This window comes from Lepisosteus platostomus, chromosome 5 (assembly GCF_059453375.1).
Source record: "Lepisosteus platostomus isolate fLepPlt1 chromosome 5, fLepPlt1.hap1, whole genome shotgun sequence".
Taxonomy (NCBI): domain Eukaryota; kingdom Metazoa; phylum Chordata; class Actinopteri; order Semionotiformes; family Lepisosteidae; genus Lepisosteus; species Lepisosteus platostomus.
This window is the reverse complement of record NC_142615.1, coordinates 38,230,883-38,245,584: the sequence shown is the minus strand read 5'-3', so window position 1 is coordinate 38,245,584 and position 14,702 is coordinate 38,230,883. Positions and strand designations below refer to the sequence as shown.

Here is a 14,702-nt window from a genome sequence, read left to right as displayed (position 1 = left end):
CACCCCTCTCTGTGTACAGTAGATCCTCCTGTCCTAACTGGAGGAGTTCATCCAGCTGTGTCTGGAGAGAAGCCAGGGTATCACCTTGTTCCCCCCTCCCGCCCCCCTCTGTGTACAGTAGTGCCACCTATCCCAACAGGAGGAGTTCATCCAGCTGTGTCTGGAGAGAAGCCAGAGTATCAGCTTGTTCCCCCGTCCCACCCCTCTCCGTGTACAGGACAGAACCTCTTATCCTGACTGGAGGAGTTTATAGGCATCCTCTCACGAGGCTCCAGTAAATGTAGGGGTTTGTGCATTTACAGGGACAATTATTAATTGTAGCATTAAGTCTGAAAATGATTCTTTGATGGCTATTAGAAAACCGACCTTGCGGGATAACAGCAACACACACACTCGGATACTAATACATTTATTAATGAATAAAATGTGCATTTAAACATAACAGATCTTATAGTGAGGGTTAGCAGAATACAAAAGGTCTACATTCAATCACGAAGAGTTACAAACCAAGAGGGACATACATTCCATATATCATTCATTTAGACTATTTTGTAAATGAACTTTGTCACAACTTGTACATTAGATACTCAAAAGCAAGTACATGACTCATAGGAATTAAATTGATATCAACTCAGGTTGAGGTAACAATTGAATTCTCGAGCTGTAATGCAGAATGTTGAATACTCGCCCGCTCTGTAGGGATTCAGATCTCCCGTGGACGCAAAGAAGCAGTGGCAGGCTGTTGCCGTGTCCAATCGGCGCTCTCTGGCCCGGTGCCAGGCAGTGCTGGTTCGACGTGAGAGAAGGAGAAGGAGGGAGAGATTTCTGCTGCGGTGCGCTGCTGATGCTCTCTGAAGACCGGCTAGTTAGTGCTGGCTGAAACTAGCAGAGTTTGCACACAGAAAAGTCACAATCTTTAGACAGGAAGAAGACCGGTTCGTTCCCGATGTAGCGCGAGTCCTGAATACTGATATTCAGCTGTCCACAGTTCCAACCATAGTTCACTCGTTGATCAGGTGAGCGTTCGCGGTGGGTTCACGAGGCTTGCTGCTGGGCTAACCTCGGGTGGATACTTTGGTTACACGCCAGCAACCTCTGTTCTTGACTCTTAGAACAAGGAAAAGTCCTGGCACTCGGACACATTGGCCGTTATGTGACTGTCTGAGCTGAGTCTGAGGATGTCCAGGAGGAGCTGGAGTTTTACCTGGAGGAACTACGGTCGCTCATTGGTTGAAAGTTCGTTGGGCATTCGAGAATCATTTTGTGACTTACTGCAACAATTAACAATTGTCCCAGGAAATGCACAAACCCCTACAGTTATTGGTGCCTCGTGTGAGGATGAGTAACCATGAACTCTGACCTTGGGGTTGTAAACCACTTGGGATGAGACTCTCCCTTGGAATCTCCCAGACAGTGAGGCACCAGAGATGACCATTCATTAGGGTGGCTGATGTGTCTCAGCTTTGGGAGTCGTTCCTTATCAGAACACTATCAGCTAGAAAAACACCTTAAATGTGAACCAAATGGAATGGCCTCTCTGTATCAAGCACCACTTGAGATGGGGGAGAGAGAGACTGGCAAGGGAGCAGCAAACTTAATTCCTGTATTTTAATAAACCTTGCCGCTACAATGGTGTCTCTCCTATGTGAATGCGCTGGTGTGATTGTAAGTGGCTTATTTGACTAAAACTCTTCCCACACTGACTGCAGCTGAACGGTCTGTCTCCTGTGTGAATGCGCTGGTGGGTTACTAAGTTATTTGACCGACTAAACTCTTCCCACACTGACTGCAGCTGAACGGTCTCTCTCCTGTGTGACTGCACTGGTGTGACTGTAAGGGGTTTTTCCGACTAAAACTCTTCCCACACTGACTGCAGCTGAATGGTCTCTCTCCTGTGTGAATGTGCTGGTGCCTTTTTAAGTGACTTGACTTACTAAAACTCTTCCCACACTGACTGCAACTGAAAGGTCTCTCTCCTGTGTGAATGCGCTGGTGGGTTTTTAAGTCACTTGACCGACTAAAACTCTTCCCACACTGACTGCAGCTGAACGGTCTCTCTCCTGTGTGAATGCGCTGGTGGGTTATTAAGTTACTTGACTGACTAAAACTCTTCCCACACTGACTGCAGCTGAACGGTCTCTCTCCTGTGTGAATGCGCTGGTGTGTTTGTAAGTAGTTTTTCCGACTAAAACTCTTCCCACACTGACTGCAGCTGAAAGGTCTCTCTCCTGTGTGACTGCGCTGGTGGGCTATTAAGATACTCGACTGACTAAAACTCTTCCCACACTGACTGCAACTGAACAGTCTCTCTCCTGTGTGAATGCGCTGGTGCGTTTTTAAGTCATGTGATAGAATAAAACTCTTCCCACAGTGACTACAGCTGAAAGGTCTCTCTCCTGTGTGAAGGTGCTGATAGGATTTTGAAATGCTAGACTGACAGAAACGGTGCTTCTCCCTGTGCCGTAATGGCAGTTTGTCCACTCCATCTGAGCAAGGCCTTGAGCGATTCTTCCTCATCCTGTGATCATGCTGGGGTCTCTTATTCTGCAAGTGCTCCATGGAATGGTCTTGCTCTGTGTGCTGAAACTGAGATTTGTTTTTTCCATCGTGTCCTTCAGTGTGCTGCTCAGCAGTGTGAATCATCTGGGACTCCATCCCCAGCTCTCTGAGATTAAAACCACCCAGTTCATTCAGCTGTTCCTCTCTTTGCCCAAGAACAGACATACTCTCCAGTTCATTAAAACTTTCAACACTTTTCTCAGTAACCAGATTATTAAACCTGTGTGTAAAGTCATCAGATACTAAGGGATCATATGATTGTTTTAGACTCTGCAGCGACAGTCTCTCCACTTGAACAGAACAAGGCCTAATTATTATCAAGCCCTGTAGGAGCTGCTGTTGCTCCTCCCTGTACTGACTCTCCTCTCGGTGCTGTATCTCAACACTGTTCTCTTCACCAGGTACATCAGTCTGCTGCTCTGCAGGGTCAATCAACTTGGGATCCATATCCTGCTCTGTTAGATTTAAAACATCCAGTTCTTCACTGTGCTCTTGTACAGAGACACAGCCCAGTTCATTACAACTTTGTGTAATATTGATTGTGTCCAGATTATTCATCTTCTCTGTAAAATCATCACATACTAAGAACCCAGGTGTCTCACTCTCAGGCTCCGTCTTCATCATGGGCACAGAGTCCAGATCCTTGACACTCTGTCTGCTGTCTGTGTGCTGCTCACTAAGTGCCTCTTTCCCTGCTGCGGCAGTGAGCTCTGTCTCCTGCATCAGACTGGAGCCCCACTCCTCTTCACTGTGCTGCTGTTCAAGGAGAGCCCTTTCCCCAGCGTCGGAGAGAACACTGGCCTCTGAGCCTGTAAAGACAGAACAAAAAGACACGACCTTTATAAGAATAAACTATTTTATAGTTTTATACCTTTAGAGGTGGCTTCTCGAAGCATTTTACAGAATGCCAAATACAAAAAATACAGAAAATTAGCATGATGAGAATACAGTAAGAGGAGACAGTAGACAGTGGTACTAAGTACAGTAGGAACAGAGGGGTACAGAACAGTTAAATAAAGGCTCTTCTGAAGAAAAAGTTTTTGAGTCTGGATTTGGAGTTTAGAGAAGGTGACTCTCTGATATCCTTGGGGAGAGAGTTCCAGAGCTTGGGGCTAAACAGGAGAAGGCCATGTCATCCATGGAGTGAAGACAGACTGGGGAACAAATAGTTGAACACAATTAGAAGAGCGAAGATTGCAAGGTAGGGAGTAGGGTGATATCAGACCAGTATGGAGGTGCCAAGCCAAGTCTTGCAGAGTCTTATAGGTGAGCAGGAGTATTTTTAAGTGGATATGAAACTTGACAGGAAGCCAGTGCTAGGACTCCAGGATAGGAGTAATGTGATCATTTGTACTAGACGTGGTCAGGGTTCTGGCTGCTGAATTTTGGACATACTGGAGTTTGTTCAATGTGGATTTAGAAACCCCAGAGAGTAGAGCATTACATTAGTCGATTCAAGATTAGACAACACTTTTCAGCCACAGTTAGTGATAACACAGGGCGTAGTCGAGCAATATTTCTGAGGGGAATGAAAGATGTTTTGACAACACGCTGCACATGTGGGTCGAACGTCAAATATCATCCCCAAGTTTTTCAATTTAGACTGAAGCTCAAGTACAAGACCATCTACAGATAGGGTTTCACACTGATTTTACAAAGTTGATGGGTGGTGCCAATAAGAATGGCTTCAGTCTTGTCACAGTTAAGATGAAGGACATTTTGAGTCATCCAAGTTCTTATGTCAGAGATGCAATTAGAATAGAGACAGCCACATCTGCGTTGGGTCTGGTATGGATGTATATACGAGTAACAATAGCATAGTAATGATAGCTGAGGCCATGTGATCTTAAAAGCTTCAAGCTAAAGCTGTAAGCTCTACGCTACACAAACACACGTCTTGTACACTCGCAATCAATTTGGGTTGTTTAAGCATAGAGGAATAAGAGGGTTTAAGGGGGTTTCTGATAATACGTAATTTTAGATATACAAGCTTTGTCAGAAACCTAACTACCATGTAAAAAGTAAGACTACAGAAATAATAATACATTACATTTACACAATACAGACACACTGACTGCACACTACAGTACATTTACACTACACTGAGAGCGAGGGATTCATACAGACACACTGACTAAACGCTACAGTACATTATCACTGCACTGAGAGAGTGGGGTTAATTGGCTCCGTGAAGTTGGCCCCTCTACAGACAGCACAAATGATTAAACTCACCTCATTCGTTAGTGTAACGTTTGCGTTAAAAGTAGCATTTGTGCTGCTTTCAATTCCGAGGTATAAAGCCTTGTTTTTTCGGGGTCGTGACATCACTCAGCCCCCCTACAAGATCATAGCAGAACCAGACTGGTCTCATTCGTTAGTGCTGCATTTGTGCCGGTTTGTGCCGTTGAAAGTAACTTCCCAGCTACTTTTGTTCCTTAGATATAACATCTTCTTTTTCAGGGGGTGACGTCACTCAGCCCCCCTACAACGTTGTAGGGGAATCGGACCGGTCTCAATTGTTAGTGCTGTGTTTGTGCCGTTGAAAGTAGCGTTTGTGCTACTTTCGTTCCCGAGATATAGTGCCTTGTTTTTTCGGTGATCACATGACCATGCACGGTGACTTGGACCTCCAGTAACACCGTCTGCCGAGTTCAAGCACTCTGTTACCAGCACAAGAGTAACAATTCTGCAACTCTGTTCCTCTGTTTGCCCAGGTGAGGGTACGGTGGTGGATTTTGCATTTAATATCATTATCTTCTATGCGTTTGTGTGAACAGGAAAATTAAATTTGTCTCCAATATCATACCCGTATCAGAAGAGTTGCGGGTGTAGCCTTAAAAAGCGAACATTAGCAAAATTGTATATTCTTACAAAGAGGCTTTAACGAACAAGTCTTAATACCTCATAGCGGTGAAAAATCATAAGAAGTAATCAGTTTTACATTGTCTCCTTCTTAAATAAACAGGCATCAAGGGACGTGTGAACATTCGACCTGTCTGTCGAGCCACGTATTTAAAAAGACTTGAATTTGCAACTTTCTGAACCACTGCTGCTCTTTTTTATGCAAAGCACATTCGCCAACGTGAAAAGGAACCAGGACTTCAGGACTTTTATTTTTAAGGGGCACTATGTACAAAGTTTACACAAGTTCATAACACATCCGAGAAACAAGAGTCTATCATCTCACACATGAACACCGTGGCAATATTGGAAAATATTTTTATTTTCATAGAACAGAAGTGAACATATATCTAGGTTCTTTGAAAAACTGGCATTATCCACGTGTTTGTATTAACAAGGGTCTTATACGCAAACATGAAACGATTAGCTCAGTCCTTTTATCCGTATTTCTGGTCAGTCCTTGGTGTAGAAAACAGCATGAGGGCACACCTTGAGCTCTGAATACACAGATATGACTGTCTACAAGGACGCTTACAGGTACCAACACACTCAGTACTTAAATTACCGGAGGTGATGAAAACAATGGATGCAATTTGTTTTCCGACTCTGTCTGGTAGGGTGGGTGTAGATGTTTTACATTTTAATATAGTGCCTTCTTTTTCTGGCTGTGACGTCACTCTGTGCCGTCGGCACCATACAAAAACCACAAGTTCACGACCACCAGATCTTTCAATTGTGATCTCTTGATCAGCTGACCCCTGCCTTTGCAGTTCATGTTTGATTTATTATCTGCATCTCTGGCAAAGACCTCTTCTTTCAAATCGTAAGTTTCTTTACAAACTAGAAATGCTATACTGTAATTATGATGCTACATTGACGTCCCCACAAATTTATTTTAAAGTAAAGATATTTGAGAAACTTATTTTGTTTTATATCATGGGGAATACCACAAAAATTAGTAAGCTTTATTTGTTGTTATCATGATATTTCTACACATGCAAGTGAAACTTGAAATGACTTGTCACACTTCTGAATTTAAATTATAATGTTTTGTTTCTGTATGTGTTACAAGAAGAATTGAACCCCAAAAATCTCTGACATGTTACAAATTGCGGATGTGAAAGCTGAAATGATTAAGTGGTGAATGCAATGCTTTAAAAACATATTATAAACAAAAGAAGTGGTGATGGCCTTGGTATTGCAGTTAAAGTGAGTAGGTGGGTCTAAAAAATATTAATTTATCAATTTCTATCTACATATACAGAAACTTTTTGATGTGCACTGTTATCCATAACAATGTAAAAAACTTAGTTATATTTTCATTTACACAGTGGAGGGAAGTCCCCATTACCTGTAGGGCACTTTCACTGGGGTTTCCAGAGAAGCACTATATAACTGAAAGGATATTATTAATCACGTGAAAATTTGGAAGAAGAACAGTTGAATCCAGGTTTGGTGATATTCATTTTTTGTTACATTTTTGAGTGTTAATCAGACTTCTCTATACTTTGCATTAAACATTTCCCATAATACCCAGGCCATGGGTCTAGCTAGGGATTCAGCCATCACATGAACGCTAAGATTAAAGGGTGACGTCACGGAGCTAACAAAAGAGAAGTGTAAAGCTCGCCACGATTTGTTGTTTGAGATTTCAGTTCTAAGCAATATGCAGTGTTTTGCATTCATCCTTATTTCTTTCTGGGGATTTTAACTACTCAATTGTTTGATTTTTTTTAAACCTTGAGCTTTTCAATTCCATGTATTGCACTACATATTTGTAATTTTTGATTGTTAATTCTTAATTGTGTATGAAAGTATATATCAGACAGACTGCATGCAATAGCTTATTAAGGAGCTGTTGCCTTTCTATTGTTCCATTACCTGTAGAGAGGGAGAGGGGTTTATAATATACATTGAAGTACCTGCCTCAGAAGTTCTGAGCATCTTTGGGAATGTTTGCACAGTTTACATTGATTGTATCATGTCCCAGAGGCAGCAGGCACGAAACTGGTGATTCCACTATTGTAGTAAATGTAGTAGAGTTAACCATTTGACAATAGATTAAGGTCTGCCTTCACAGAGCATAGAACAGTATAAAACGAGTTTTGTGAGCTTTATTAAGTTATACCCTCACACAACAAAGTATATTAAGGAAGTACAGAGTTGGTATAAAATTGCATCATTTGGTGTGTTACACTGTTACCACACTTAAGAGACCAAAGAAATGTACTGGATTAAAGCTCTGCATTGTTCATTGTTATTCTGACATTGTTAAACATTTTACACATTGTTTGGTTACGAAAGTCGCTGTGAGGACAGGATTTGTTTTTTTGTATTTTAAACAATGTATGTTGTTGCACCATAGTACTCATTCTACATATTTGCCCTTCATTCCAGGATTTATCACCTACAGGCACTGTTAGGAGGGTAGGAACTTAACAGTACTAACATTCAGGCTGTGCTGCCAGACAAAACCTGACAAAAGAATATACCCAAGTGCTGAAGGGCTGCAAAGGTAACAAAGAATCAATGTATACATGCAGAGTTACAACAGAGTTACAACAGCGTAACTGCAAACTATAAAATCACACTTAGAACAAAAAAATAGCAGAAGGATACAATGCTTTTTCTTCTGATGAAGTTCTAGAAGAAATAGGTGTAGCCGGGGACCAAGAGCCAAGCTGTACCCTTGATGCATGCCCGACAGCATTGGAAGACTGGGTAACAGAAATCTGTGAAGAATGCAGGTTGCTTGCTGTGGACAGTGGTGATAGACATAACCTGCATTTCCTACCGGAGATTGTTCCTCATCTCACCAGGCTTGCTTGCTATCTCCCACTCTGGACTGGCTTAATGGTTCCACTTTTCAAAAGTGTGAACATCACTGGAAGCTCAGCCAATGAGGAAGCGGATTTCAAAAACCTAATACAATCAGTGCTGAAGCATGACACTGCCAATGCGAGTTGACAGGTTCCTTATGAAGCACCTAGCACACATAGGAGGTATGAGAATATCAACGGGTGCTCATGGTGTTTCCCAGCAGTGTGAGAGGGCCGTTATCAGTGCTACCACCTGTGAGGCAGAGACATCCAGCTCTCTAGAACAGCAGAGCAGAACACTTGTTATGAGTTCTGAAAAACAGACAGAGCTCAAAAAGGACAAAGAACTGGTGTATCCATCAAATCTGAGTTGCCTGGAAAATTGGAGAGGGCTTGCTGCACCACCTAAAAAACGGAAACCATCTTTTTATCTTGTGCCTCATTCTGAGTGGTTACACATAGATTATTCTGTTCCTGTGAAAAAAGATGTAGTGGCTCTGATGAGGAACTGAAGCAGCAGAGACCTGCCCCCAGTAAAGGTGAGTGGAGACACTGTGAGTGTACTGAACACTTGTGCCTTTGATGTCAGTGCCTATGCAGTGCCTATTGTGACAGCAGGACTTCTAGCAGCTATGTTAATCAGGCTGTAGATAGCATCTACAACTGGTGAAACATTTGGCACAGAAAGGTGTGCACAAAGATGTTTATGTTCTAAGAGCTAAAATTTTGAGGGACATTTTTGGTGCAACGAAAATAGTCAGGGCTACAACAAGTGAGGGCTGAATGTAACATTTCAGAAATCATAGCAAAAGTGTTCTTAACAGTGCCTAGTGTGGTAGCACTGAGTCGGCGCTCATCGCCAAGTGGTCCCCTCCATTGTGGAGTCACGCAATATCCCATTTGATTCTGTAGATTTGAATACGCTGAGAGCAAGAGGAGTAACAGGGCTATAGGAGGCTGTACAGAAACAAATTAAATTAAGCCAATCCAAATGTCTCTCTCAAATTGGTGACATGGGAGATTGGCTGAGTCATGAAGAAAACACTGTCCAGTCTCAAAATATCTTTGAGAGTCAACTTTCAGATTTTCCACATAACCTGGAATTAAATGGGAAGACCTTCAAATTAAGAGGTGTCACTGCGTTCTGCCAACCTGCCAGCAAACATGTCCTGGGTCGTTACATTGCATACTGCAAAAGACATGACTTCATCTGGGATAAATTTGATGATCTAACAAAGACAATCAAATCTGTGTCTTCAGTGGTCAAGGTGTGCCCTCACGCTGTATTCTATACCAAGGTCTGACCAGAAACACAGATAAAAATCTTCACATATCCCTTGATGCCTATGTTTACTTAAGAAGGAGACAATACGAAACTGATTACTGCTTCAGATTTTTAAAAATGACAATGCTATGAGGTATTAAGACTTGTTCATTAAAGCCTCTTTGTAAGAACATACAATTGTTTGCTAATGTTCGCTTTTTAAGGCTACACTTGAAACTCTTCTGATACGGGTATGATATTGGAGACAAATGTAATTTTCCTTTTCACACAAACACATAGAAGATAATGATATTAAATGCAAAATCCACCGCCGCCCCCTACCTGGGCAAACAGATGAACAGAGTTGCAGAATTGTTACTCTTGCGCCGGTAACAGAGCGCTTGAACTCGGCAGACGGGGTTACTGGAGGTCAAAGTCACCATGCATGGTCACGTGATCAACGGAAAAACAAGCCGCTATATCTCGGGAACGAAAGCAGCAAAAACGCTACTTTTAACGGCACAAACCAGCACAATCCCAGCACTAACAAATGAGGTGAGTTTCACTGTTTGTGCTGTCTGTAGGGGGGGCAAATTCACTGAGCTTACTATTCGAATGAAGAATCTCCATCTGCTTGTTTGTTTAAGTGTTTAGAGAAAATTCCCACGACACTACTCAAAACTTTGCCCCTCTACTGAGCATATACTTTATTTTCCCAATAAAGGAAACAGAGCAAATAAAATAATTACCATTTAATAACATGCAATACCAGATGCAATCTCTTACCATCTTAAGAGCAAGAGTTCACATGATAGTAAATCAAAACCTGATAGTTTCCACAAAAAAAGGGTCTCTTGCGAGATAAATATTCAAGAAGCTGCTACAAATTATCATCTGGTACCTATTTTTCTATGTATATCACCATTCTCTCTTGTGTGTTAGACTTTCAGCAAGGAAAAGTATTTTTTGTATGATCCAGAACCTTGAATTGCAACAGAAAATAGTTTTATATATATACTATGTAGCAAGATCTCTCAGTAACAAAATCAAAACCACAATAATTATTATAAGAAGGAGACATATTCTCCTGGTTCTGTGGCTGAACTATATATACATACAACAAAGAATATGCAAAATCTTTGTTTTAATCTGAAATTTTTTATACAAATGTATAATGCAATCACTTTTTCACACAGGGCCATGTAGGTTTGGATTTTTTTCCCCTTAATAATAAAAACCTTCATTTAAAAACTGCATTTTGTGTTTACTTGTGCTATCTTTGTCTAATATTTCAAATTGTTTGATGATCTGAAACATTTCAGTGTGACAAACATGCAAAAAAATAAGAAATCAGGAAGGGGGCAAACACTTTTTCACACCACTGTACATATCACAACCTGTTAAATATTCACTTTAAATGCATGAGCTCTTAAGCCCTATCTGGTAGTGAGGATGAATCAATGCAGTGATTGAGTGCATGTGGACAGAATTTCTTAAATATGTTTTTTATCCTTTCTCCATTCGCAGGCTGATGAACTTGAATCTCACCGCGTCTATCCCTGAACCAAAAGGGAGTGACGCGTTGTGTTCATTGTGTTCGTTGTGTTCATTCGTGTTGAGCAGACTCGACTCCAAACAGGCAAAGTAAAGAAGGGAAAACTTGGTGATACTGCCCTGTTTATCCGCGGCTTTGTGTTACTTAAGACATTTCAACTCGACTATCCCAGTACACAAATGACAGTAGGAGGAAAATCATTCATTCGCTTTCTTTCAATGCAAACTAGGCTGAACCTCAAAGCTTTGGACTATTGAATATGTCTACTATTAAATATTCCATCTACAAAATATACTGCAGGTTAACCAATATTATATTCACCAAAATGGGGTGGCGAAATCAAATCTGTACGTCAAAAAATTGTACCTAGAACACAAACAGGATGAATCTGAAAGTAATACATAATCTACAGATGTAAATAATACATACAGCATGAGTACCTAAAGTAGTTCATGTAGGGAGCTGCATCAGTATGCGTAGGCTGCAAAGGAACAAGTAGAGGTATATTCCTGTGCTGAAAAGAGAAGAAAAAAAACAACATTTCAGCTGTGGAGCCTTCTTCGGGCGTCAAAACCTTCTTCCACAGCTGAAATGTTGTATCTTCGCTTTCCGGCAGGGAATAAACCTTTACTTGTTCCCGAACCGAAGGTAGTCGAATTTATGTAATTTTGCAAAGGAACAAGTAATAGGTTTATTCCATGCTGAAAAAAAGAAGAAAGAGAACACAACGTTTCGGCCGTGGAGCCTTCTTCAGGTTCCACGGCCGAAACGTTGTGTTCTCTTTCTTCTTTTTTTCAGCATGGAATAAACCTATTACTTGTTCCTTTGCAGCCTACACATGCTGACGCAGCTACCCACCTGAACTACTTTATGTAATTTTGTTTTACATAAAATATACAAGTTTTAAAACCGTAAAAAATAATATTTTACTTTCCAATTGTGGGGGGAAAGCAAGCGCTGTCTTGACATTAGTGGTTCTATAATAATTAAGCCTGCTTTACTACACCAGCTACATCACTTCTTCGTTGGGTATTCCTCAGACTATATTCAGAAGACGGCAAAACAGAGCACAAAGCAACTCATCGTAGCAATTAACAGGGTCTAGGAGGAGAAGCTGACCAAACAAAGTTGTAATAATTTTCGTAAGACTCTTTTGTGCTCTCTAGAAGATTGAAAAGGGCAGCGGAGGACAGTCGGGGATGTAATTTCGCGAAAACTTTTGTTCTGTCTAAATTGCCAGTATTTAACACTGCACTGGAGGGGGGTTAATACAGACACACTGACTGGACACTACAGCACATTAACACTGCACTGAGAGAGAGGGGTTAATACAGACACACTGACTGACTGGACACTCTAGTACATTAACAATGCACTGAGAGAGAGAGGGGTTCATACAGACACACTGACTGGACACTACAGTACATTAACACTGCACTGAGAGAGAGGGGTTAATACAGACACACTGACTGACTGGACACTCTAGTACATGAACACTGCACTGAGAGAGAGGGGTTAATACAGACACACTGACTGGACACTCCAGTACATTAACACTGCACTGAGAGAGAGGGGTTCATACAGACACACTGGCTGACTGGACACTGCTGTACAATGCAGTACATTAACACTGCACAGAGGGATAGTTACCGCCACGTCGATAAATAATCTGCCCACAAACATATTTCCAGGACTCCAAAGTCTCCTAAATTGGCTTTCACATGGAGAAAGTGTATCAATTGACGACATATTTCTGTCCACATTTAAAGAACAGCAATAACATTAATGAGAATATAACCAGACCACAACTAGTTTAGTTCGCAGAAAAGAATCCCTCGGCAACATCACAAACCTTTCCTACTTCGCTCTGCATCTCTCCAACAGTGAGGAAGTTAAAAACACCGTTTTTAAACACAAACGTTACTCATTAAAAGTCACTGCACTTACCCGACGGCTCCGTTTCTTCATTTGTTTCTGCAGTGATTTCACAGGGAGGCATGAGTCCAACATGATCTGTCCCTCCCTGATCTCCTGGTCCCGACTCCTTCTCCCACAGCTGCAATCGCACTTTAAAGGTCTCGTTTTCCTTCATTCGCGTTATTTCTGTCCCGAAACTGTCCTCCACACACTGTGTGATATTAATCACGGCCCGACTCACCAAGATCTGGGAGACGCTGCGGAGTTTGTCTTGAAACGAGACTTGGGAGTCAGACATCGTGTTTCGGAAAACTTCTGAAACTTCAGACACGAACGATTTGAGCAAAACCCCCATGAAACAGTGAAGCTCGTTTTCCTGCTTCATTTGCGCGATTTCGGCCCCGAAAACATTGTCGACAGACATGATTTTAATCAAGACTCGTCTCGCCAGAACCTGGGAGATCCGGCGGAGTTTTTCTTCAATCGACTTCTCGGAATCATCTGTCCCGTTTCGGAAAACTTCCGAAACTTCGTGCACGATCGATTTAAGCACAATCTCCATGAAAGAGTGCGCCTCAGTTTCCAGATTAAGCAACAAATTCTCCATTTTTTTCAGAGTTGATCTGAAAAACAAAAAAAATTCCTGCAGCTGCAGTGGCTGTAAACACGTGGGTTTGAACACAGAAAGCGAAACGTGGTCAAACAGAGGACTTCCGGGTTATCAGATGAACTTCCTTAGTGACCGTTGCTATGAACCACAAAAATATTAGTCGAATAATAATAATCTGAAAAAAAATAGTCCAGAATAGATGTTTGCGTTATATTATAGTGTAACGTATACGGCCGACATTTTTTTATTATTTTTATTAAATGTGTAAATAATTAACAAATACAACTACAGGAGCAGAAATGGATAAAAGAAATAAAAACACGAACAGAAAAAAAAAATAACTGCCAGAGGTAAAGTAAGTAAATTATATTTTTTACATATATCAAATGTTTTCCTTGCTTTAGCATTTTTTTTTCATTTTTATAGAATTTAAATAATATTTCAACTCCATCTGAAAAGTACTAAAAAGGGGAGTATTACTGGACCATTTTGATTTTATGAATGTAAAATTTACTAAGAATGACTAATAAATTTGCTATAAATAAATGCTTTTTAAAAAAAGTTATCTTACACAGTACAATATCAAAGTCCTTAAACCTAAAAAAAACACCTTTAAATGCCTACAAACAAAATTCTGCAAGTCCGTCCAAAACAACTTCACAAACACACACCTTACAACTAAATGTACCAAAGGTTCCCTTTCAGCTCGACAAAAAATGCACAAATCATCCTGCTCATGCTTAAATAAGTACTTTAGAGAGTACTTATTTAACTGGATAAAACCTATGAACAATTTTAAATGATATCTTTTTAACTTTATTTGTAATACAATATCCAACAGGAGTTGTCCAAACTAACTTCCAATTTATATTTTCAAATGGTGCAATCCAAAAAGATCAACTTGACGCACATGCCTTTCCTGTATAAAGTAAAAATAATCTCTCATTTTTTTACAAAACAAATCACTTTTCTTTTTGCAACATTTCGAATACCGTTAATTTAATAGAAACATCTACCTTAATTTCTTATTTATTCCGCACATCTGCAGTCACTGTTTACATGTCTGCATTGTTTACT

At 40.8% G+C, this 14,702-nt stretch overlaps 3 protein-coding genes across 3 annotated transcripts in view; 1 reads left to right on the top strand and 2 right to left on the bottom strand.

Annotated features, from left to right (window-relative positions):
• LOC148666183 (antigen WC1.1-like) overlaps positions 1–14,702 on the top strand; it is a 648,305-nt gene that overhangs the window by 240,788 nt on the left and 392,815 nt on the right. The window lies entirely within an intron of this gene.
• LOC148666241 (CD5 antigen-like) overlaps positions 1–14,702 on the bottom strand; it is a 191,635-nt gene that overhangs the window by 162,155 nt on the left and 14,778 nt on the right. The window lies entirely within an intron of this gene.
• On the bottom strand, positions 1,620–13,745 carry LOC148666244 (uncharacterized). The gene is made up of 2 exons (XM_088631712.1): positions 13,046–13,745; positions 1,620–3,368 (listed from the first exon to the last, which is right to left on the bottom strand). The coding sequence occupies exons 1-2, from the start codon at positions 13,620–13,622 to the stop codon at positions 1,750–1,752; spliced, it is 2,196 nt and encodes a 731-aa protein (XP_088487838.1). The 5' UTR covers positions 13,623–13,745; the 3' UTR covers positions 1,620–1,749.